We start from the raw sequence: 22,712 nt of genomic DNA on the forward strand, positions 1-22,712 counted from the left end.
GTCGGCCACGCTATCGATGGTACGGTCCGACTCATAGTCAGCATTGTGGTACATCCCAAAGGTGTTGGATGGGGTTGGAGGTCTTTCTGGAGCTGGCATTGTTCATTATTGTTGTGCAGTACACAAAAGGACACGTGTATGTGTCCAAATGAGCATTAGGAAGTGAGGCTGTCAAATAAAGGAATGAAATGCTTTTAAAATAGGACAAACCTGTTGTTTTCCCCGTGTTCAACACTATCCGTCTAATGCCGAGTCCTAATACGAAACATCAAACACGAGGCAAGTTGAAATATTACTGACAGAGCCGAGTGTGATCAAAGGCGTTTCAGCGGGAGTTGTTCTCTTTCAGGTCGATGCTGACGTTCACCTCCATTTTAAACCAAACACTTGTATGGTGTCAGCTTAATTTTGTCGGCTGGATGAAATGCACGAAGAAACACAAAGGAAGCTGCTTAAAAAAAGAGATGTGGCGGGGACGGGCCCCCGGCTGCACTGCGATTCAAGACCGCTTTGCTCTTTTAGACCTCCACATCTGGAGCTCCACATGTTCCGGATTATGGACAACGGCACGGCCTCCAGTTCCGCACCACGGGAACATCAAAGCATACTTCTGGTCTAGAACACGAGGGCAGCTTTCCTCGAGTCCCCGCGGCCTCCAAATGTGTGTTTGTGTGCAAATGCAAGAAAGAAGCGCCTCCAGGAAAATGTCCAATCTAACTCTGCAGTGGCAGCCAAACGGTTAGAAATGGGAGTGGAAGGTCGCCAGTTCAAAACCAATGAGCTAATGGGAATATGCGGTCAGGGATGGTGTGTGACTGTAATGCTGTAGAGGGCAGCAACCGGTTCACAAAGTGCACATGGGCGGCAACGAAGGATTACTTTCATTAAAGACTCATCCGTCAATTAAACTATTATAAACATTCCAGACGTGTCTAAAAAGTTTTTAAAAAAGTTTCCAAATGTCAATTTAAAATGATATACAACAGAGAAAACACAGCGAATGTTGATAAATAACATCAATAACTTTTTGATGATCAACATTGTACATTTTCTCTCCATCATTATTTATCAACTGATGGTTTCAGCCCTAAAAGACACTGAAAGCTGACAAATGCAGGTTTGTTAACCCTTGTGTCGCCTTCGGGTCAATTTGACCCCCGATCAATGTTTCTCCTCCTGTGAATTTTCATGATATATGAATTGTTCAATTTTTAACCCTCCTGTTACCTTTTATATTTACTAACATATTTACCCTGGAGGGTCAATATATTTAAATCTCCAAAAAATTATTTAAATTAATATTGTTTTCCAAGTTTAAGTAAGTGTGTGTGGTACTTTTGTTGTTTGTGTGTTGAACAAAAGACATTAAACATTAACATTTGAATCAAGTCAAATTGGACAAGGGGTTAATAGGGTTAATATTAAATATTGTCAACACAAGGGTTAAGGGAAGCATTAGACGAGGCCAAAACACAGATTAATATTAATATAGACGTTATATAATATTGTTCCGTCCTCCGCAGGAGTCTGGGCTGTTTGGCGGACTCCTGTTTGACTCGGAGCATTGATGCCGAGGTGAGAGGATTAATAGCCGGGCTTTTAAAGTCCTTTATTCCCTCTGCTCTTCTGGTGCAGACATGGCCATTAATGTTAAGCACTGCGACGGTCGACTCTGTTTCTGAGTGTTAGTTTATACGTGACCCTCAGCCGCCTCACGCCTCTGCCAGCAGCACTTCACATGAACAAAACAAACTGGGGCAGCTCCTCACAAGCACAGGGCACACTCAGATGTTGCACATCGTAGCCGTAAAGAACCCCGTGTGGACACTAAAAACAAGACGGCGCTGTGCGATAGCCGAGCGTCTTATTCTGAAGCCGTGGGCGTTAATCTGCTGCTCTCACAGCCGCCGCTCTTCTGCTTTACGGCTTCCCCCCAGCTGGTGGCACCAGGCTGCACGGGCTCAGCCACATTACATGTGCACGCCCGAGTTCCTGTTCCTCACTGAGACCTGGCTTGAACATAAAATCAGCTTCCTCAAACAGATGTACTGGATTTATGGACTGTTTGAAAATAATATTTCGAGAAAATACTTTATTTTATAGAGATCCATCCCCATTTTATGTTTTGGTTAGTTTTAGTTTGGTCCGTCTAATTTGTAATTTATATCGACTTCATTTATCATTTATTCTATGTGTGTCGCATTTTGTAATTGTATGTTACATTTTTTTGATTTTTATAGGAAATACTTTAATAACTTACTCTGTTCTTTTCATCCAAAAGAAGTATGAGCTTTCAGCTAGCGAGGACAATATGCACCATGAGAGTTGTATGAGCCAAATGCATGATTAAATTTGTTTTAATAATTTAGTTTAAAAATATTAAAAAAGGTAACTGAAGATAAATCTTTTTCATTATGATTTGAAAGCATGTTTAGGTTAACATATATAATTTAGTATTGTATTCAAAAGCTGAATAACTTGTCAGAATGTAAGCTTCCAATCAGATGACGTCAGTATAACACCTGCGTGTTGGACTGTCAGTCCAGATTTGAGCTCAGAGATGTTGGAAGCGACATCATTTTTTGACCGTGTGAACATGTAACTCTACGTTTTCTCGTAAACATTTTTTATGGAAGAACTACTCGTCTCACTCGCGTGTCAATTAATAGTTTCTAAGACTGAAGTCAAAATTGTGGTACAGAAGACCCAGAACTATACGGAGTGCCACTACAAGACTAATGTGTGACGGTTACACTGTGGTAGCTATCCTCTTGAAATCTCTGCATGAGGTTTCCGGCAATTGTGAGGATGTTCCATCAATTAGAAGTTCTGCTTTTGATTTTCCAGAACATTTATGATTTATTATTACGTGACTGAATGACGTTTTTTGTTCTCCTGGGTCCTTCGCGGTTAAACACAGTTGGATTGCGTTCAGTGAAGAACACAATCCGCTTCCCCCTTAAAAATGGATTCCTTGTTTGTTTGCGTGGGATCATTGACTGCTGCGAAGTCCTTGGAATGGGAGGATGTCTTTGAAAAAGGCACCACGTCTAAACATCCTCAAATAGCTTTACTGTTACCTCATTGTACATTTCACATCCAATCTGCTGGAGCACAGAAGCCAAACAATAACATAACAACAAAAAGATACGACTTTAACTCCTAAAAGACCGAAAACAGAAAGCTTCATAACCAACTCTGGGTCTTGTCGACGCGTATTGATTAGCGCCGCTCCCGAGCTGTCGCAGTTCTTAACCCCAGTTTCAACGACACGTGTCCGTGACGGGGGAATCCATACAAAGTCACCAACGGCTGCTCTGATTGGACGGCCTGGTTGGCACCGCGGTCCTCAGACGGCCGCGACAAGCCCCATCGGAAAATTGATGAATTTCATGAATGCCGAGCGGAGGGAGGTAACCGTGGAGACGGAGACAAATTGAGACGCAGATAAAGACCGAGATCAGCACTTGGAAGAACAGCGAGGGGAATTGAATCGTTTAAAAGTCCCTTTGAGGAGCAAAGACGTCGCGATGTTTGTACCGTGAGCGACGCAGCGATTCCACCGTGGTCCCTCCGCTAATCCTACGTTATGAGATTAATCCTCTTTTTTTCCGGTTCGATGATGTCAAGTTCAATAAAAAACAATCAAAGTGTGTGAAAACCGACATGACTTCAAAGTTTCCCTTCTAGCCAACATATAAAGGGAGTGTATCTTTCTTACGGTATGAATATAAAACTACAGGAACGTGTTCCTGTAGCTAGAGACGACACACACACACACACACACACAGACACAGACACACACACACACACGATCCAACTGTATCCTATACATTCCTTGGAGGCCAAATCAATAACTGGTTAAAGATGATGGAATGAGTTGAAACTTTCCAGAACCTGCCACACACATAACTTTCAGAGAGAAACCGATCTCCCCTCTGCTGCTGCTGCGTGTGATCTCGTGTGATTTTTTTTTTTAGCAACCGCACAGCATGAAACGCTGATAGAAAATCCAGCAGCAAGACCGTTTACAGTACGTCTGGCATTTTGGAGAAGTCTGAGGAAGAGCTGGCTCCGGGAGATGACAGGAGAGTAAGGTCAAACACATGTGAGGGAAATATAGATGATATGAAAGGCAGTATGAACACCAAAGGCCAGAACAGAGCAGGCTGGGAACACAGGAGAGAGAGAGAGAGATATGAGCATAAAGAAATGCTCAGGCATGTTAATTAAGATAACACAAGGCGAGGAAGCAGAAACAGAAAGACTGAGTTTTGTACTCTTTGATTTTATTTATATATATATATATATATAGTTATGATAATGTCCTGACAGGAACTGAAATACTAAGAAAATACAGTCAGTTTCACCACTGGTTCGAACCAATGTTTGATACAGAGTGAAAACAAATTGTGTACAAAACTTTGACATTAGAACGATGGACATCTGGTGCAAGAACAAAAAGTTGGGACTTTTCTTTCTTTTTTCACACAACTTGTTAACAATGGATTCGGGATAAGGGCAGCACATTGAAGGCAGGATTTCAATGTGATCATTTGTTTTCAGGGCGCCATGAGGATGGGTGATGACAAAATAAACAAGGACCAGTTAATTAAACAAAGTATACTATTGCCACAATCTCATTACTTTGGCCCTGATCTCATAATGTCATGTTCTATCTGAAGCATTTAGGTTTGTACATCTAATTTGACAGGCAGCAAAAAATGCAACACCTTATTACCTTCGCATTGAAAATGCGGAAGGTTATGTTTTGATCGCCGTGTATTTATTTATTTATTTGTATGCGTGTTACTCGTATAACTCAAAAAGTATTAAACCGAATTGCATGAAATTTGGTGGGATGATTGGTTATTATCCGGGGACCATTTGATTAGATTTTGGGATCGATCGGTCAAAGGTCAAGGTCCCATTTGATTAGATTTTGGGATTGATCGGGTCAAAGGTCAAGGTCATGAAAAGGTCAACATCTTCTTTTTACCATAGCGCGGTCAATTCTTATCCAATCAGAAGACCCGCCCACTTCGCGCCCATCCGCCCATCGTATATCCAGCAACATCCGCCTCCGGGAGGGGGCAGGCCCCCTTCGTCTCGCTTCGAGCCAATTGGCATGCAATTAAGACCAAAATGTTCACAATTCAATGCCCAATCTTGTGATATGCGAAGGTATGCGCTCTACCGAGTGCCCGTTCTAGTTGATTCTGTGTTTGCTTGGTTCGATTGGATCAGACCCCACCATCTCTGTTTCAAATAGTCACGTTTGCGGGACGAGGGTACAAGAAGGAGGACCTAAGTAATTACAAATATTTTTTTTTTACTGATGGCACCATCAGATAATCACTTTCATAATGCCTGCTCTACAGAAACGCCCTCGTCTCCAGGCTTCCAGGCCGCCTCTCTCTGCATAAGTAAAAAATGTGATCGGGCCTGATATTGAAGTGATTTCTTACCTGATAATGTCATGGGCTCTTTGATTAAATGCGATTATTAAATCACGAGATGGGGGTTACCTTTAATTAAATCATTGTAACATCAGTATGAAGATGTAATTTATTGCAACAGGCCTGAATATATATTTGGTCAATTTCAACAGTTCATTACATTTTAAATCACATCACATGAGCTGACGTCGGTTGGACCGGCTGCTGAAATGAGATTCAAATGGAGCTTCGAGAATTCTGTTGCATGGTTGGAAATGAAATATCGGTTCAGAATTATTATGTCAGCAGTGAGCTTGTTTCTTATTTTCGCCCTGATGGGGTGCTGTCGGACACACATGGGACTTCCGATGGAGAAGATGCAGCGTCAGATTCTTTACATGAGAATCCCCTTACGTCCTGTAATTTCTGTAATAAAGACCAAATCAAGAATGGCCATACAATTGAAACTTTATTGTCGTTGTAGATTTCGGAGGCCTTTTTCTTTCTCTTTTTGACAGTGGCTGCTCGTTAATTTATGGAGCGTCATCCCCCCCATCGCCCAGTTCGTGTTCCTGACCCACGTTGTCCTCGGGTTGGGTCTTTCTTTGAACATCGAGACATGCAGGCTGGGGATATGATTTTCACAGTTTCATTTTGTATTTTAATTTCACAGACTGAATGTGAAATGGTTTGTGTAGTTTTGGTAGAACCACCGACTCCAACCCACTTGACAGAGATCAAGTTGAAGCTAATTTCAAAACAAACTTTCAGAGAAATAACATCTCTGATTGATTCTCTGCTATACTTTTATACAAACAAGTTCAGAAAGGAAGTGATTTACTGGGATTCCCCTTTACATCTCTGCAGCATCTACCTCAGCCAAATTCGAGCCTGTACTATCCCCGCTCCGATAAACCGTGGCTACAGTCCGCAGAGAGAAATCTGCGTGGCCTTCCTCGTGAAACCAAAAGCACGCCACTTTAATACTGCGTTGTGCTCGGAGGCCATGCACACGGAGCTGGCTTCAAACGCATGAGACCACTTTTGGCTGTCGTCCGTGAGCTGCTGTTCTCGCACGAGGGAAGCCTTTTTGTTTCCGGGAGGGAATAAAAGAAACAATCGGCATTCCTCGAGGTCCAACTAATCCCGGCTTTACATGAATTAAAAAGGGGGCTCAATGTGTGGACAAGTGAAAAGAGTGCAAACATGCTCTGACTACCAAGTCAACAGACTGGGAGGAGACTAAAAGAGGGCAGCCTGCAGAAGTCAAGGACGGGGGACGTTCAACACTTCGGTGAGTTGACAGAGAAAACAAAGTTTGCACATACAGATACAGATTCTTGTCTAAAAATAGTCTTTGAATAATTATTATTAATATGAGCTCAAGAAAGGACTTTCCCCTCTCCAAACATAGAGAGAGTAATTCCTAGCTGGATTTGGCTGACGTGTTCATCAGAAGAGTCCCTTTTCTCTCCAGCACGGATAAGAGCTCATCAGTCCCTCCGGGCCCCGGACCCTGTTGTCTGGTTCCTGCCAGCCACGCTCCCAATTACGACAAAGTGAAGGCTTGCCCCTGAACTAACCTTGACTTCTGGTTCGAATTCAATGTTTACATCTCCAAAAAAAAAGACGGGCGAACTCACAGGAGGAAAGACTTTGAAGATAAGCGCCCTGACGGAGAGCTGGGAGGAGACTTTGGGAGAGTGCGTGTGTGATATTTATATACGGATTGGAGGTATGTGCGTGTAATAAAGAGAAAAGGCAAACGCAAATGAAGGAAGCAAGATTTTAAAGAATAAAGTGAGTATGCATATAGATTAGATTCACACTTAAGACTTGTTTCACAGGCGTGTCCAGGAGGGGAAACTTAAGGTGATACTAATATTCCTCAAGTGTAATTCCCCAATAAACAATGTATTTATTACCAGCAAACTGAGAGTAACTGTGGCATTTTACAGGCATAACTGACGGCATGCAGCGACTGAGTGAGTGGAACAGCGTGGGCTCATTTTAGGCTGAACCAGGGACCCCGGGTGTTTCTACTGCCTCCTACATTCATCCTCAAGTTAAAACCTGTTTAACTCAACCTGGAGCCCTGATCCACGACTGGCTGACAGCCCTGGCACTTACAACAACATAGTAACAACAGTAAATAAATAATTTTATAGATACAAATATATCTTTTTTGTGTGTGAGAAGTACACAACACAGATACAAAGGGGAGGAGGGGAGTGTTCTTATAGCAACTCATCCAGTAAAAGAGATGAATGAAATAAATGTTGCGAATAGCATTTGACAATCTGGAGCCAACCCACTTCTCTCAAAGTAAATCAAGCTGCTGAGATTGTCTTCCCTTTCTGCTGGGGAGAACTGTTAACCCTAACAACGCATGAGTGGCTCATTTGTCCAGGATCCTCTACCCAGATTTGCCCAGATCAAGTTGCCTTTTCCGCCTTTTTCCACCTCCATCTATTCAAGTCTTTCCTTTCTCTGATATGCAATTGCAACTATGTGACACCAATCTGTTGATGCAAGCCTTGTATATAACTGTGTGACAGAGGTTAGTTCTACAGGGTCGTTTGTGTGAACGGACAGAGACAGGTCAAAGGCTGTTGATTCTTCAGGGGAGCCGGTTCGTGCGCTATACCACGATTTCATCTCCCAGGCGGTCAGGAGTTCCCTGTCTGTTGAAAACATTCAGCAGCCTCAGCGTCTCCTCGTCCCTCCCCCAGCCAAAGAACTCCAAGCCCTCCCCCTCCTCATTGTCCTCCCCATCGTCCTCGTTGTCGTCGCTGTCGTCCGTGTTCGACTCGTAGTCCGAGGCGATGCCTGACTCGCGAAACCTCGAGGCAAAGTCCGGGCAGCCCAGAGAGTTGACGTCGCGGGACAGCGAGTTCGCCGTGCCCTCGGACGCCTCCTGGCGCTCGCCCTCGGGCCTGTCGGCCTTGTGCAGCGGGGGAGGCGAGGGGAGTTGCGGAGGCCCCGGGAGGAAACGGAAACACTCCAGTTTGAGAAGACACTTGTCCCTACCTAGGGGGCTTCCCAGAGTCCCGTTGGAAGACAAGAAGGCGTTGCCGGTGCCGTCAGTGGAGCCCAGCGCCGGCAGGTGGAGGGCGGACATATCGGGTTTGGGTGTCGTGGCGTCGCAGATCACCTGAGGGACTGTAGACCGGAAGGTGATCTCCAACAGGCTGTCCTGAGACCCCACTGCAGAGAGGAGACCAGAGACAACAAGGGGGGAGGGGAACAGAAAAAGTGATGAGTAAGCAAAGGGAGGAAGAGACAAGGACTAAAGGACACATCACATTTTATACTACATTCAAAACTGTGCCCTGATTTAAATGAATCTGACATCACCCCCCCGTCCCCCTCTTTGGATCATGGCAGGAGAATAATGTATGCGATATAGATATCCGTGAAATGTGGAGAAAAAGAACCGTACAAAATAATTCACTACGGACCTGCAGCTCAAATACTGAGAGGAGGATAAATTACAGCAATACTAACCCTCCATAAGCATTACAAATGTAAAGCTTGTAGTTCCGTTCTTCGTGGAGGACGGAAGCTGTCGTCGGTTGGGATTCACGGCAGTTTTAGTGTTCTCAAAAATCAGTAACCGCATCCTTAACCCTCCTGTTACCTTAGGGTCAATTTGACCCCATTCAATGTTTCACCCTCCTGTTACCTTTATATTTACTGACATATTTTACCCTCGGGGTCAATTTGACCCCAGCAATTAAAACCTCCAGAAAAGTATTAGAATTAATATTGTTTTCCAAGTTTAAGTGTGAGGTACTTTATGTTTGTTTGTTGACTACCTAAATATCCCTTTAAATATATAAAAAAGTTGATATTTCTTATATGTTTGACACAGTGAAAAACAGCCTCGGGTCAAATTGACCCGAAAGAACACCGACATTAAACATTGAATGGGGTCAAATTGACCCTAAAGGTAACAGGAGGGTTAAAAGTATCCAGAGAAACTTCTCGAACCCGCCCCCCCCCCCCGCCCCCCTTTAAGTATAATCCGTTTCCTCTCTGTTTGTGCAACGGAAATCTGAAGTGGGCTTGTGGACAATCTGCGGCGCGGTTTTAAGGGAGCGTGAAAGGCAACGTTCAGGTCCAACAGTGAGCGAGAGAGAGAAACTTATTAAAAAGATGCTTTGCAAAGAAAGTGGGGATTCAACCAAACGCAGTCCTGTGGGTAGACCAGCTCAGGGGCATGTCATTGCAGGGCCCGGTGAGAACATCAAATAGGAAGAAAACAAATTATATTTCTATTTTAGTAGAATCCCTTTCAGAGGAACTTCTTCCCACCCACAGCCGACCAGGTGTCCTGCTGGAGACTTCTACTAACCACTGGGTGGTAGACCTTTCTCTTGGTTGACATTGTGGCAGCAGGAAAAATAAATGTGTATCCAGGAACATTAATGAGCTCCGTTCCATTCAGGTGGTCCGATAACAAAGCTGAGCCAGCGTGCCCCATCTCAGCCCTCGTGAACTGACAATAAACCATAATTGATGCTAAGAGCTGCATGTCTGTGTTTAACGAGTCAAAATGCGTCATGAGAAAGGGCTGAAAAAATGATGGATCTTTGCCTTTTTTATGTATATTTTGTAGATTTGCGTCCAGATCTTATCATATTGTCATGCTTAAAAATGTCCAGTTGGCAAAGAGACAACATCTTCCCCACTGATTTTCTGGCTGATAAGATAACAGATTGACTGGAGGGCAGGCTGGACTGTGAAAGTACGGACAAGATCATCCCTAACGGAATAGTCAGAAAGGCCCCCAAATAAGTGTGAAGTTGTTGGGATAGAGACGGAGGAGACCGGAGGTCGTGGAGTGAAATAAAACAGATAACCAAACATGAGTGGTGCACGATGAACAGCCTTCCCAGTCTCACTCACAAGCTTTAATGATGGAATGTCTATACGGACGCCTTTCTATGTCTGCAGTACCGTTACTCTGGATACTCAGGACCATTTGGAGTGACTTCAAAGTTACGACAAGGCACTCCAGCTGGTTATGAAACAGTTTCAACTCATACGTATGCCTCTCTATGACATACATAAGCAAACAAGACCATCAGTGAGAATATCTACTGTGATATGTACTTATTCTACGAAATAGGATTCAACTAGGAATCAATCTGTTGCATTTCATTTGCATATAATGACCAAAATATAATTTTTAAGTGAACGACGGGCTGTTCACGTCTCATCGGGTCCATCGGACCTGGCTGTGTCCGATGCCTCCTGCTGGCCCTGCTGATGCACACATCTTCTCCGTGATCCACTTACTGGAGTTGTGTCCAGACATCTTGAGCTCCAGCTCCTGAATCTGTTTCACCAGCAGGGAGATGTGCTGCAGCAGGTCTTTGTTCTGCAGCAGCAGCTGGTGGACTCGAGCCTGGGCCTCCAACCGAGCCGTGGCCTCCGCCGACAGCTGGTCCTTCAACAGGTGGACCTGCACAGGATGAGGCGAGTGAAGATGCACAGGTAGAGAGAGAGGAGAGAGGGGGAGGGGATGGAAACAAATGCTTAGTGCAGTGGATACAAACATGTTGCCCGGGTCAATACTTAGAACATCCGCACTCCTTCTAACTCTCATCTGAATTCCCCAAACACACAGACGCACCACACACTGCTCAGACTGTGTTGACCCTGTAGACGCAATTCGCTTGTCAGAGGAATCTGGAGCGACTGCTTCAATTCTTCGAGGAAAGAAAACACCAACTGACGCACTGAAAAGGCTTCTTCGGTGACCACTGAGCTTTTGTTAGGCTGATATTTATAGTCCCATATGACAAGCGTTCATGAAGATGCCGTATGGCGAGGCGCGCGATGACATCGGGACACTTAGACGGCGTTATTCTGAGGCGCCACTTACTGGTGTGTTGCATACTGTAATTGTACATGTTGTGTCTTCTGAAGTCTTCTGGCAGCTTTAAGGTTGTTCATGTGGTGTTGCCAAATTCTATCAAACTGGGATTTATTTTTCTTCCCCAAAGCAAATTGAATCTTTTCAAAATGTAAGAAAACGTTTCGGAGCTGAAGGAAAGACGTACCAAACGATTCAGAAGAGCCGTGGATGATAATTGGAGAATCTGCTTTCTAGATAAGAGGTGATGATTTTGGAGACATTGTCTGACCAAAAGGGCTGGATTTTAGCACCCATTAAAAAATGATGACGAAAACATATCCATCAGATATGGGAGAAACATCCACATAGATTTGGCACTGTTATGAAAAGGAAAAAAACCCCACTATCTTTGAGGGAAAATGGACAACATTTCTATCGCAAAATGATTCTCATTAATTTTTAAAGACCATCACCCGGGAACTACTTGCAACAGGATATGAGCGACTTTGGGATTTGTCCGGCTCAGCTCAGCAGATGGCAGCGAATAACCAATCACACCGTATTTTGACTGCTTGGTAATTAATGAAAGCAGCACTTGAAGAAAAAAAAACAACAACCCCGAAAAGTGTTGTTCCAGTCAGAGGCAAACAGATCAATCAGTGACAATCCGATGGGGATGTGTGAAGAAATGCTCACAACCAGAGCAGCTGGTTGCGTACGGGACTGAAGTTTGATAATCAACAGACGTTTCATGAGAAGCATCGAGTTGAAGTAGTTTCAAGTTAGACACTGACCAGCTGACGAGGGACATCGAGACATTTAAGCTGTAAAATGTATTTAGTAAGCATGCATCAGTAAAATCAACATTTACCTTTGTCCTCCAAGTCACCTTTAAAGCAATAAGACCAAACAGTTACTAGTACCCCACTAGGGTCACTAGGCTCTTGGGCGTGAGTATATTCTGCTTTCTGTTTTATATAATTATAACATTCTACATCTTTACATGGTGACTTTTGGACAAATGATGTCACCTTGGCCGTTGAAAATTGTGGTGGTCATTTCTCACCATTTTCAATGAATCCAAAAAGAATAATCAGCTTTCTAACTGATTGATAATGAAATTCATCTTCTTTTTTCCTCTTATATTTATTCTCTATGTATAATTAGATAAATGAACGTACGCTGACAGTCTCCAAGGTACATAAAAGAACATAGATAGATTTTTAGATCTTTGTTATCTCGGTGTTGTCTATTACATTGTCATTACAGGCGTCAGAGCTCCGGTGGCTGCTCTGATCCTCGTGTAACCTTAGTGCTGCAGTCTGCTGTGGTCTGCCAGATTAAAGCAGAGACTATATTCAAATTTCAGACTGAAGGCTTAGACTTCTTTAACATTCTGAATCATTTCTTATCGCGCACACATGCACACGCACACCCTTTTGTGGCAACAACAAGCCCCCTTCTTTTACTTCAAAGTATTCTCCAAATCAAATGTTAGTGGCCCCACATCGCCCGACTCAGCCACCTCATAACCTGAGCACGCAATTGCTTTCAACAATTTGAAAGGAGAAATGTTCCAAGGTTTCCAATCACAAGAAGAAGCCCAGTGTGTTGAAGGAGCCCGATTACTAATGACTTTCTGACAGCGTGGCTCCCAGTGCTTTGATGAAGCTCGACCCTGGAATGTGAACGTAGTGCGGAGGGACTTCAAATGACGGAGGTGAAATAGGCAAAGAGGTACTGGAGGAGAGAACGTCAAAACACGCTTTCATCCACCGCCACGACGCGCATGTTGAAAAGTAAGGATCCTCCAGGGACTCTTACTGTTGACATGAGCAAGTGTTCTTCTTTCTCTCGTGGCTTCTTGTCAGTTTACCCTTTCCTACTTGATTGTGAACATACACAAAGCTTCATCAGAGTGCGTCAGAACAGGTGGCCATAAAATATCTCGGAGATGTGTGTGATGAGTCCACAGGAGCCGTGAATCACGGCGGCCTCGCGTGGCCGCTACACGTCGTTGAAACTCGTACTGGCTGCTTGCTTCCTCATCCCAGCTTGATGTGGTATCCGGGGTAACAAGGATGTCTTGGTTGTTGACGTCAGTGGGGGGGCGCATATCAAAGGGAGAAAAAATAACTGCAAAACCAACTGTAATTGGCATTTTAAACTGCAGAACATGCTGCACAAAGTCTTTCAGTAGTTCATGAGCGGCCTGAAAATCTATAAAAATGCAGAGATGAGGTTGATCCAGATGTTTACTTGATTGTAAGTAATAGGCTGTGTTGCTTCCTATTAGTACTGCATCTCGTCCTGTAGCACAATGTGGTATTGTTAATTACATATTTCTATCAATATCTCCCATATATGGCTGAGCCTGTTGAGTGCTTCTGCTTTCAGGACCTGATTATGAAGCATAACCCTATTTCTACAAACATTAACACACACACACACGTACTTATATATAGAAAACATTTTTAATCATGTCTTCAAATTGACTTTTTGCTTTGTTCTTAGATATGTATTTCATTATTTTTTCATCCTCGTAATTACTTAGAATTCTGATGAACCACTCGATTATATTATAATTTGAACGCTTTTCATCAGTTCAAATTGTTTCTATTTATTCTTAACAGACTAACTGACCGTTCCCTGAATTGATTTAGCACTCTCAGAAACCGTGCAATCAACATCACTATGAGTAGTATTTATTGAACGGAATACAAAAAAAGAGATCTTTTTGTTTGATGTTTTCAGACAAACTATTAATTCACAGTCTCTTTCTTTCTACTCTTTCTGCCTTCTCTCTCTCACATCACTCTATCCTCCCTGGTTCTCTTTTAGACATTAAGACTGTTTTCAGCATTTTTCTAAGATGAAACCTCATTAGTTCCTCCTCTCCTCAGTGAGGAGCCAGTAAGGCCGTCATTTTGGACGAAAGAAGGTGCCTAAAAGGCACAGCCTCTGTCCCGAGGCCTCCATCTCACCTCCACTCCTCAGACAGAACAAAGCAGGTGTGGAGGAAGAAGGTCATCTCCTCCCATCACCCTTGCACTTGCCGACAAACAGCGGTGGCTCCAGATGGTGCTGCCTGTGCAGAACTCATTTGTAAAGACCGACACCCTGATGATGACTTTTCTGGTGCAATTTACAGCCGACGGGACCCCATCTTGAGCTGAGGAAGAGTGCAGCTTGACGTTGACGTGTTGCTGGCCTGCCGACACCTCTAATGGAGCACCAGCCACCTCCTGCATCCGTCATGACGGATATATCATGCATAAGCAGTAGTGAAAGAAGCAAGATAAGCAAGAAAAACACAACAACAACAGAAAAAAATTGCTAGAAAAACCCCCGTTTATTTCTAAAAGTCGGACCGTGGCTCTATGGGATGCGGTCACACAAGGTCACATTTGCTTTGTGTGATGCAGATGAGAAGATGCAGTTCTTGGAAACAAGAGAGCTGGTCCAATAGATAACATATTAAAAAAGGAATATAAAACGAAGAAGATGGGACGTGATGAGCCGTAAATTATGAGCTGTATCTCTCAGTTTCCTTTGGGCCACTTGTGCGTCTACTCATCTGGCCATGTGTGTCTCCATGTCATTGTCTTTTTATGGCTCCACCTGATCCTTTAATTCTTTCATAAATCAATTCACATACTTATAAGGATTGTCAACATTTTGATCAATAAATCAAATGACAAAATACACAGCCTCTAGAATTACATATAGATGTTTTTTTCTGATCTTCTCCAACCACTTTGTTAAGATTTACAATAAAAAAAATACCTGTTAAAGGTTAGGGAAGGACCGTCCTGGTGGTAAAAACTAAATAGGATCATTATTATATTCATACTGTTTGAAGTGACATTTATCTTTGTTTAATGTACCATTGTCTTTTTGAGTAAACATAAAATGAGTCCTAATTGTTGCTCTTTGTTGGGCTTTTTAACACTTCTTTTGAAAAAGCTCTATATTAATAAAGAAATCGTTATTCCTCTCCATATACTAGAATATTTTGGGGACCACAAACAATGTTAAAGTTAAAGGCGAGTGCCAACACTAAATGTCAGTGAATGTGAAATATTCAGACCATAAGAAAATACCATATCCTAAAACATATATATTGACACAGTGCACAGAATAATGAGAATCAAGGCGACTCTGTAATAAATGATATACACCTCACGACCACCATCTGCATCACAATATCTTTGTATACCAAAACTATTGTTATTTCTCTTGCATCGCTAAGTTCATTCTGTGAGTGGAAATGGAGCCCTGTGATGCTGCTGTAACTCCTATTTCCACGTTTCCTACTTCCTCTTCCGATGGAGGTTTGCCGTCAGTGCTGCCACAGATGTAAAGGCACAAACAAGGAAGAAGGAACACACTAAACCTGGATGACAGACATGTCGATATCCCTTTTAAAAACATACAGAGAGTCGATCTAAAACTTCCTAGAACCCTGTCAAAGAGCTACTTAAGAAGCTTTTCCCCTCGCATGTCCCTGTGTTGTCCCTTGGGAGAGAACCTGCTGCTACCCGATGTTTTCTGCCATCTCATCTGAGCATCGTGAAATTGAACGAGCTTCAAGCAACCGAAGTAACTTCCTTTAAGCTTATAATTAGGGAGCAGCGCCTCTCCTCCTTTGTTCAGAACGGCGCCCGAGGACAACTTTCGTCTCCCCAACTCCTCTCACGACGGTTTGATATTCTCTCTTTCTAAAATGGAAAAAAACCATCTCTCTTTATCCGATTTTTAACGCGCAGTAACATAGAGCAGATATTTCCATGCAGTTCTTGCAATTGGCTCCTTGTGATGCCGTCAACATCCAGTGGATTCCGGCTCTTCCTGTGTGTTCACACAGAGATGAAACAAGAAAAACAGAGACTTTGATATTCAACCCCTAATATATTAACTGGATGTTACGGTTGTTTCCCTTTCATCCACGATTGAAAAAACAGTTTCTCTTCCACTGATAGCATAAAGGGATTAGGGCTGTTGTGACTGCACGTTATTGGTTGGCGAGGATGTACTCTTCACACAGGATTACCATCATCGCGCTCAGTGCCCACGCCGGGTGCCCTTTGATTTGGAAGCGTTTGAAACCCTTCCAACGCTCGGCGCTCTTTATTTCCGATCTCATGTTTGGAAGTGGGAAAAGAACGCAACGAGCGGTTCACCGGTGCCGTGATAAGGAAGCCACACGAAATCGACTCGCACTTCTGTGGGTAAGATAGCGAGAGAGAGAGAAACCAGAAAGGTCTGAGAGACGGTGTAGGAGGATGGAAGGTCGATGCTTTTGAGAGAAGAAATGTGGATGTGGAAGGATAAAAAGTTAAGGAGATACCGATAAATGGAAAAGAAGAAAAAAAGAGTGAACGAAGGTGTAGGTGGTGGGAGTAAAAAGGAAGAGCGTGATGAAGAGAACATAACAGGATCAAAATAACTGACGCAAAGGAGATGGGGTGGGGGGGAAGGATGGAATAAACTAAAACAGGAGAATGAAGTAAGGAATGAAAGGGAGGAAATGCAGTGAGGAAGGAGGGTAGGAAGGAACAATTAATAAGAACGCTGAAAAGAGACACAGGGGTGGGAGAGAGGGGTCAAATTCCATTAAGCATTGACGGAGCAGCATCTGCAGAGCGAACTTCATCGTAATACTAGTGCTGTGAAAAATAACGCGTTAACTCAGTTAATTCAATTACAGGTTTAACTAGTTGTTTTTTTTAACGCATTTAACGCATGCGCAGAATGAGCTTCCAATCCGTCTGTTGTTGGTCGTCGGACGAAAAAAGTCACTTGCAAAATGAGCTTCCAACACACCACTTCAATCTGAACTCTGTCCGCTCTCATGCAGACGGTCTGTTCATCGGTAATGATCCTTCCGCAGGTTCACCTCCGGAAACCTTGTTACGACTTTTACTTCCTGTAGATCAGGGTCTCAACACGCCGATCACGACCTGCCAGTCGATCGCGGCGTGGTTGGTAGATCGCATGACATTAAAGAGATTGGCCCGCCCCCTGACATGTTCTCTATAGCACGTCTTTGTTCTTTTATTAAACTAAACGTCTGTTGTTGATCGTATCTCCACAGCAGCATGTCATTTCTGTCTCTTCGTTGCGTTAACACTTATCGATCTCCGTCTCGCGCCACAGAGCTCCGAAACAAAAGTCACTTGTCAATCTGTCCACCTGTCCGGGCGGTGAGGTTTCAGCTTTGCAGCGGTGTCCCGCCGTCCCTTTCATCACGGCCCAGTTCATGAAGAAAACCCACACAGTCAGTTTGCCTCAGCAGCTGCTAGAGGAAGACTAGAGGCCTTTAGATTGTGTCATGGTGGAGTTAATGGTTGACAAACAAGAAAAATGCTCTGTTTAACCCTCCTGTTACCTTTACATTTACTAACATATTTTACCCTCGGGTCAATTTGACCCCAGCAATTAAAACCTCCAGAAAATTATGAGAATTAATATTGCTTCCCAAGTTTAAGTGTGAGGTACTTTATGTTTGTTTGTTGACTACCTAAATAGCCCTTTAAATAAATAAAAAGTTGATATTTCTGATATGTTTGACACAGTGAAAAACAGCCTGGGGTCAAATTGACCCCAAAGAACACCGACATTAAACATTGAATGGGGTCAAATTGACCCGAAAGGTAACAGGAGGGTTAAACATTCTGTTTAGGATGAAGATGTATTAATGTTCCATATGGAAGAAAACTGCTAAATAACTGCTGAGTTGCAGCACCATTGTATAGAAGAATGTATAAATGTATATATCCGTCTTTTGTCATAAATCTCTATGTTCTCACAAAATATACCGAGAATATCGGTAATATGTGATTAATCCACAAAAACCTGTGATTAATCCGATTAAATTTTGTAATCGTTTCACAGCCCTACTTAATACAGATCACTTTCCTGACTCCATTAAACGTCTCCACTTCCCCCACCCCCCCCCCGAAATCAAAGAAGGCTGAAGGAAGTCGGGCTGCGATTGAAGATTACCATCATCATCATCATGATCGATTTATCTGATCTTACGCATTCCTAATCTATTATTAATTGAGTCTCCAAACAGGGCGCTCTGCAATGAGATCCCAAATGCTAGACTTCGGTTACATGAAACAACAACAATATGTTCGATACACAAATTGAATATAAAACCGATAAAAGCAACGCATCGTCGCATTGAGAGAATAACAAGGAGTACGACGAGGAACACGAATGCAGATGCAGGAGTCGCTGAACGGTAGAAAGAAGAGAGAAAGATGGAAAGGACGCAAATGGCGAAAAAACATTTTATAGTCTGGTGTGAAACTGAGGCACAGGGGAAATCTTTCTTTTCTTCATTACTCAAATCAAACGCGCACACACATCTATAGATGTGCGCGCACACATTTGACGAGTGTGACAGCCGCGTAATCCTTCTCTTCCTCTGTGTCTGAGGTTTATACTCGCCTGAGAGAAAGCGTTTGTCTGAGGGAGTGAAGGGAAAAGAGAAATATGGAAAACGGAGACCGTTTCCTTCTCGCTGCTCATGAACAGCTGGTCTTTAATATAAGATGACCCCTTTTTAAAATTCACCTGAGTGTAAAATTAATCTAGCAAGTCACAGGTTGCTTGTTCGTCCATTGTTTCCCTTTTAAATTAGAATTGTATGGACATGTGTGCTCGTTCACACAGAATACCCAGTGGTCCTTCAGCATTAAAGTACCCTAAAAGACAGCGTCATCAGTGTGTCCATCGTCTCTGCTTTTAATCGTTTGTTGGCAATTTCTCAAAATAGTTGCCAATGACCACCTTTCGACCCCAGAATGTACGAGTGTTCATGTGACTCTGGATGTTAAAGGCAGGATGCAACATAAACTGTCAGCTGCCGTCAACGGCACTCATGAAACAAAGTGTTTCTAATTCATTCTGGTTTGTTTCAATTTTAATTGACTGTAAAAAGAAATATTTAGTTCTAAAACTTATTTAACCCTCCTGTTACCTTAGGGTCAATTTGACCCCATTCAATGTTTAACCCTCCTGTTACCTTTAAATTTACTGACATATTTTACCCTTGGGGTCAAATTTGATCCCAGCAATTAAAACCTCCAGAAAATTATTAGAATTAATATTGTTTTCCAAGTTTAAGTGTGAGATACTTTATGTTTGTTTGTTGACTACCTAAATAGCCCTTTAAATATATAAAAAAATTGATATTTATTTTATGTTTGACACAGTGAAAAACAGCCTGGGGTCAAATTGACCCTCAGGTAACAGGAGGGTTAACAACAACTTCATAATTATTTTTTGTTCTTGTTTTGTTACGTTTAAAAGGCCAACCAGAATTTACCCAGAGGCCCAGGTGATGACCTCAAATATTGTGTTTAGTCCAAACTACGCATTAACAGCCACATGTATTTAATTTACAGCAGTACATAAAAGAAAAATGTGCTAACGCCTCACTTTTAAAGTCAGGGACCAGAGCACTGTTATCTCCTGGTTTAACTCTCGACTCTAAACTTTTCATTTGAATACATGTCAGAGGACAGAGGACAGAGGACGTAGAACTAGCTGACATTTCACAAAGATCCGTATGACATTATCTATCTTCCTCCCTTTCACAGTCATCTTTTGACCCCCGGATTGGGAACCACAGATTTATCTGTCAATTATCTTATTTACTTCTTATTTAGCAACCATTACTGTACATAGTGCAAACTAGATGACAGACAATGGCAACAGCAGCACACAGACGAAGTCCCACAAGCCTGAAATGGAGCAAGTGGAGGCTGAGTGGTTACAGTTACACCAGGGCCACTTGGGAAACCTTGCTGAACGGCAGAAGAGCCAGGGTCACGTGTTGGGTGGCTCACACTCATTTGAAAATATTCCACATTGGGTAAAAATACTTCCTTTCTCATGCCAGGCAGTTTTGAATCATTAAAAGTCTACGCCAGAGGCTCTGAGAGAGGGAGGTGCCCTCTGGCTTCATCGAGGTATAATCAAAAGGCATTCATGTCTTTTCGTACAAAATAATGGCGAAAGTTCAGCCTTTTGCTATTTTCTCTTGTCTATATTTTCCGATTTTGTATGGCGGTTATCAAAGGTAACAGAAGGTCATCAAGTTACATTGGATCAGTCTGCTGACAGTAATTGCAGAAGAATAATACAACATTGTATTAATCCTGCCAACCGTGTCCCTTGTATAACTTGTTATATTAAAAAAATTATAAGTTTCAGATAAAAATGAACCCTAACCGTAAAAATGGCGGGCACAGTCTCTGCAAATATATGCTTGAGCGTACTTTGTTCACTTTAACTGCTAATCAATTTGCCACATTGAAAAAGTCAGGTGGGCCAATAAATATGGGTGTATTTTTTATAATATATTACTAATTAAGGGCCTTTTATTTCTTACCAACCATTTGAAAACATGGGCTTGAAATGAAATGTTCTGTACTGAAAAATAAACCACAACAACAACAATACCCCAGAAGAAGGCAGAGCTTAAAATGCCTGTATTTAAGTGTGTTGTTGCTGGATTAAATATAATGGAATAATCAAGCACAAGAGAGAGCATTGCGTATATGTACAATGTCACTGTTGCTGGAACAATTAAACTCTTCTATTACATCCTTCCAAGCTTCATAAGTAAATTACACCTCAGTGCACATTCTCAGTAAAGCAACCGGTAGATCTGGCATTAATACGATTATTTTAATCCAAGCGAAGATTTTGTTTTGCATTCTGGGCCAAAAGCTGAAGACTAGTGCAACGTATAGAGTCAAGTCAGAGTTTGTTACCGTCAGTGATCTTTGCATGTGGCTGGTGTTAGTCTGTCATTGTAGAGATTCATTTGTTAATCTACATTAAATATACTATTTGTCCTCATATTGTATTACGATTTGGATGCTGCTACTCTACACTTAAATAGAAAAGAACAAGTTTTGGGAAGTGTGACGAAGCGCCGAGCACACAACATTTGGAGTCCTAGAAAAGGGTCAAAGAAGTAGTTGCGTGTGTGAGAGAGACGTACCTGTGCCACCGCCACTTGTGTCTGCTGCTGTTGCTGCTGCAGCTGCTGCTGGAGCAGCTGGATCTGGTGGTGGGCCGACAGGGGGGCGCCTGGTGGCAGCGTGGCTGATGGAGGGAGCAGCATCCTGGGGATGGACATCAGCAGAGAGGCCTCCTCTGAAGCCTGAAACCAGGCAGAAAGAGAGAGAGAGAGAGGAAGAAGAGAGAGAGAGAAGTGAAGTCCATATTTAGTGTCTGAGGGCAACTAAACAAAATGAGTTAACAGGTACCCTGAAAAAAGCAGAAACGTATGCTGAAATATTGTTGCAGAACAAATAAAATGTATTATCATTATTCGTATTATTATATTTGAGAAACTTTTCTGATCTTAAGTATTGAATTCCATAAACCTTTCAAGATTGAGGATGACAAATAGACTAATAAATAAATTAATACATATGAATAAATAATTCGGACATGCATCAATATAATGCCTTAGAAAACAAGTAATCATCAAAACAAGAATCTGAATTTAAAATGTAGAACGGCTGATTAGTCGCACCAGTGTGGCGTCAGCAGAGCTGAGAATGCAGATCAGTAGCAGAGAAACGTTTCACAACAATAATGAGCTCTGGGACTCCGTCTAGCGTTATCCCCCTGGGCATGAAGAAAGTCAAATCTAATCTAATCGAATATATCAATCAAGCTCTAGTAACCCGTCACACATTGGACTCCCTACATCATTCAACTAGTCCAAAACATGTTTGTTTCTTTATGCAGATATGGTGCTTTAATCAGACTGCAGATAAAATAAAGCAGCTTGCACCTTTTTTTGGTATTGGAGGGCCGCGATGAAATGCAAGGAACAACTGGAAGTGGGGAAGAAGCCCCCCCGTTGCTCAAAAGTGAACAATACGATAATTATGATCGTTCAGTGAATATAGAAAAGCAATTAGAGCTCTTAAAGAAAGACGTTTAAAAAAAAAAGAAAAAAGGTTATGACCCAATGCCATTGAGCATGCGATTGATATTCATACTTCGTAGATTGCGACAGATGAAATACTACCGCACTTGGATTCAGGAAGTGAGTCTAGAATCATCTTGCGAGGCGCTATGGGCAACGGGAATTCAAACTGATGTGTATCCGAAGCATTTACACCTGGCCTTTTGTAAAGTGGTATTTTGCTATTGAATAGCGGAAGAAATGCCAATGATACACTCGACGAGCCAGAAAAAGAAGAAGAAGAAAAACATGATTCCAAAAAATACACGGCGTTGTGAAGCACAGGAATTGTGCACAGCTTGCTGTGGCTGTGATTGGCTTGACAACTGAAGCTGCACCTCTTACTTCCTCAGATCCACAGCAACGGCAGGAAGTCGAGCATTCTGGACCTGGCAAGGTT

The 22,712-nt window shown here is 42.6% G+C and overlaps 1 protein-coding gene across 1 annotated transcript in view; it reads right to left on the reverse strand.

Moving 5' to 3' along the window:
• LOC130194177 (carboxyl-terminal PDZ ligand of neuronal nitric oxide synthase protein-like) overlaps positions 1 to 22,712 on the reverse strand; it is a 124,997-nt gene that overhangs the window by 14,059 nt on the left and 88,226 nt on the right. Inside the window, exons 9-11 of the mRNA XM_056415070.1 lie at positions 21,332 to 21,493; positions 10,743 to 10,908; positions 8,469 to 8,645 (exon numbers count right to left, since the gene is read on the reverse strand). Of these exons, the coding sequence (XP_056271045.1) occupies positions 8,469 to 8,645; positions 10,743 to 10,908; positions 21,332 to 21,493 (505 nt within the window). The remainder of the gene's footprint in view (positions 1 to 8,468; positions 8,646 to 10,742; positions 10,909 to 21,331; positions 21,494 to 22,712) is intronic.

Source organism: Pseudoliparis swirei, chromosome 5 (assembly GCF_029220125.1).
Source record: "Pseudoliparis swirei isolate HS2019 ecotype Mariana Trench chromosome 5, NWPU_hadal_v1, whole genome shotgun sequence".
Classification (NCBI taxonomy): domain Eukaryota; kingdom Metazoa; phylum Chordata; class Actinopteri; order Perciformes; family Liparidae; genus Pseudoliparis; species Pseudoliparis swirei.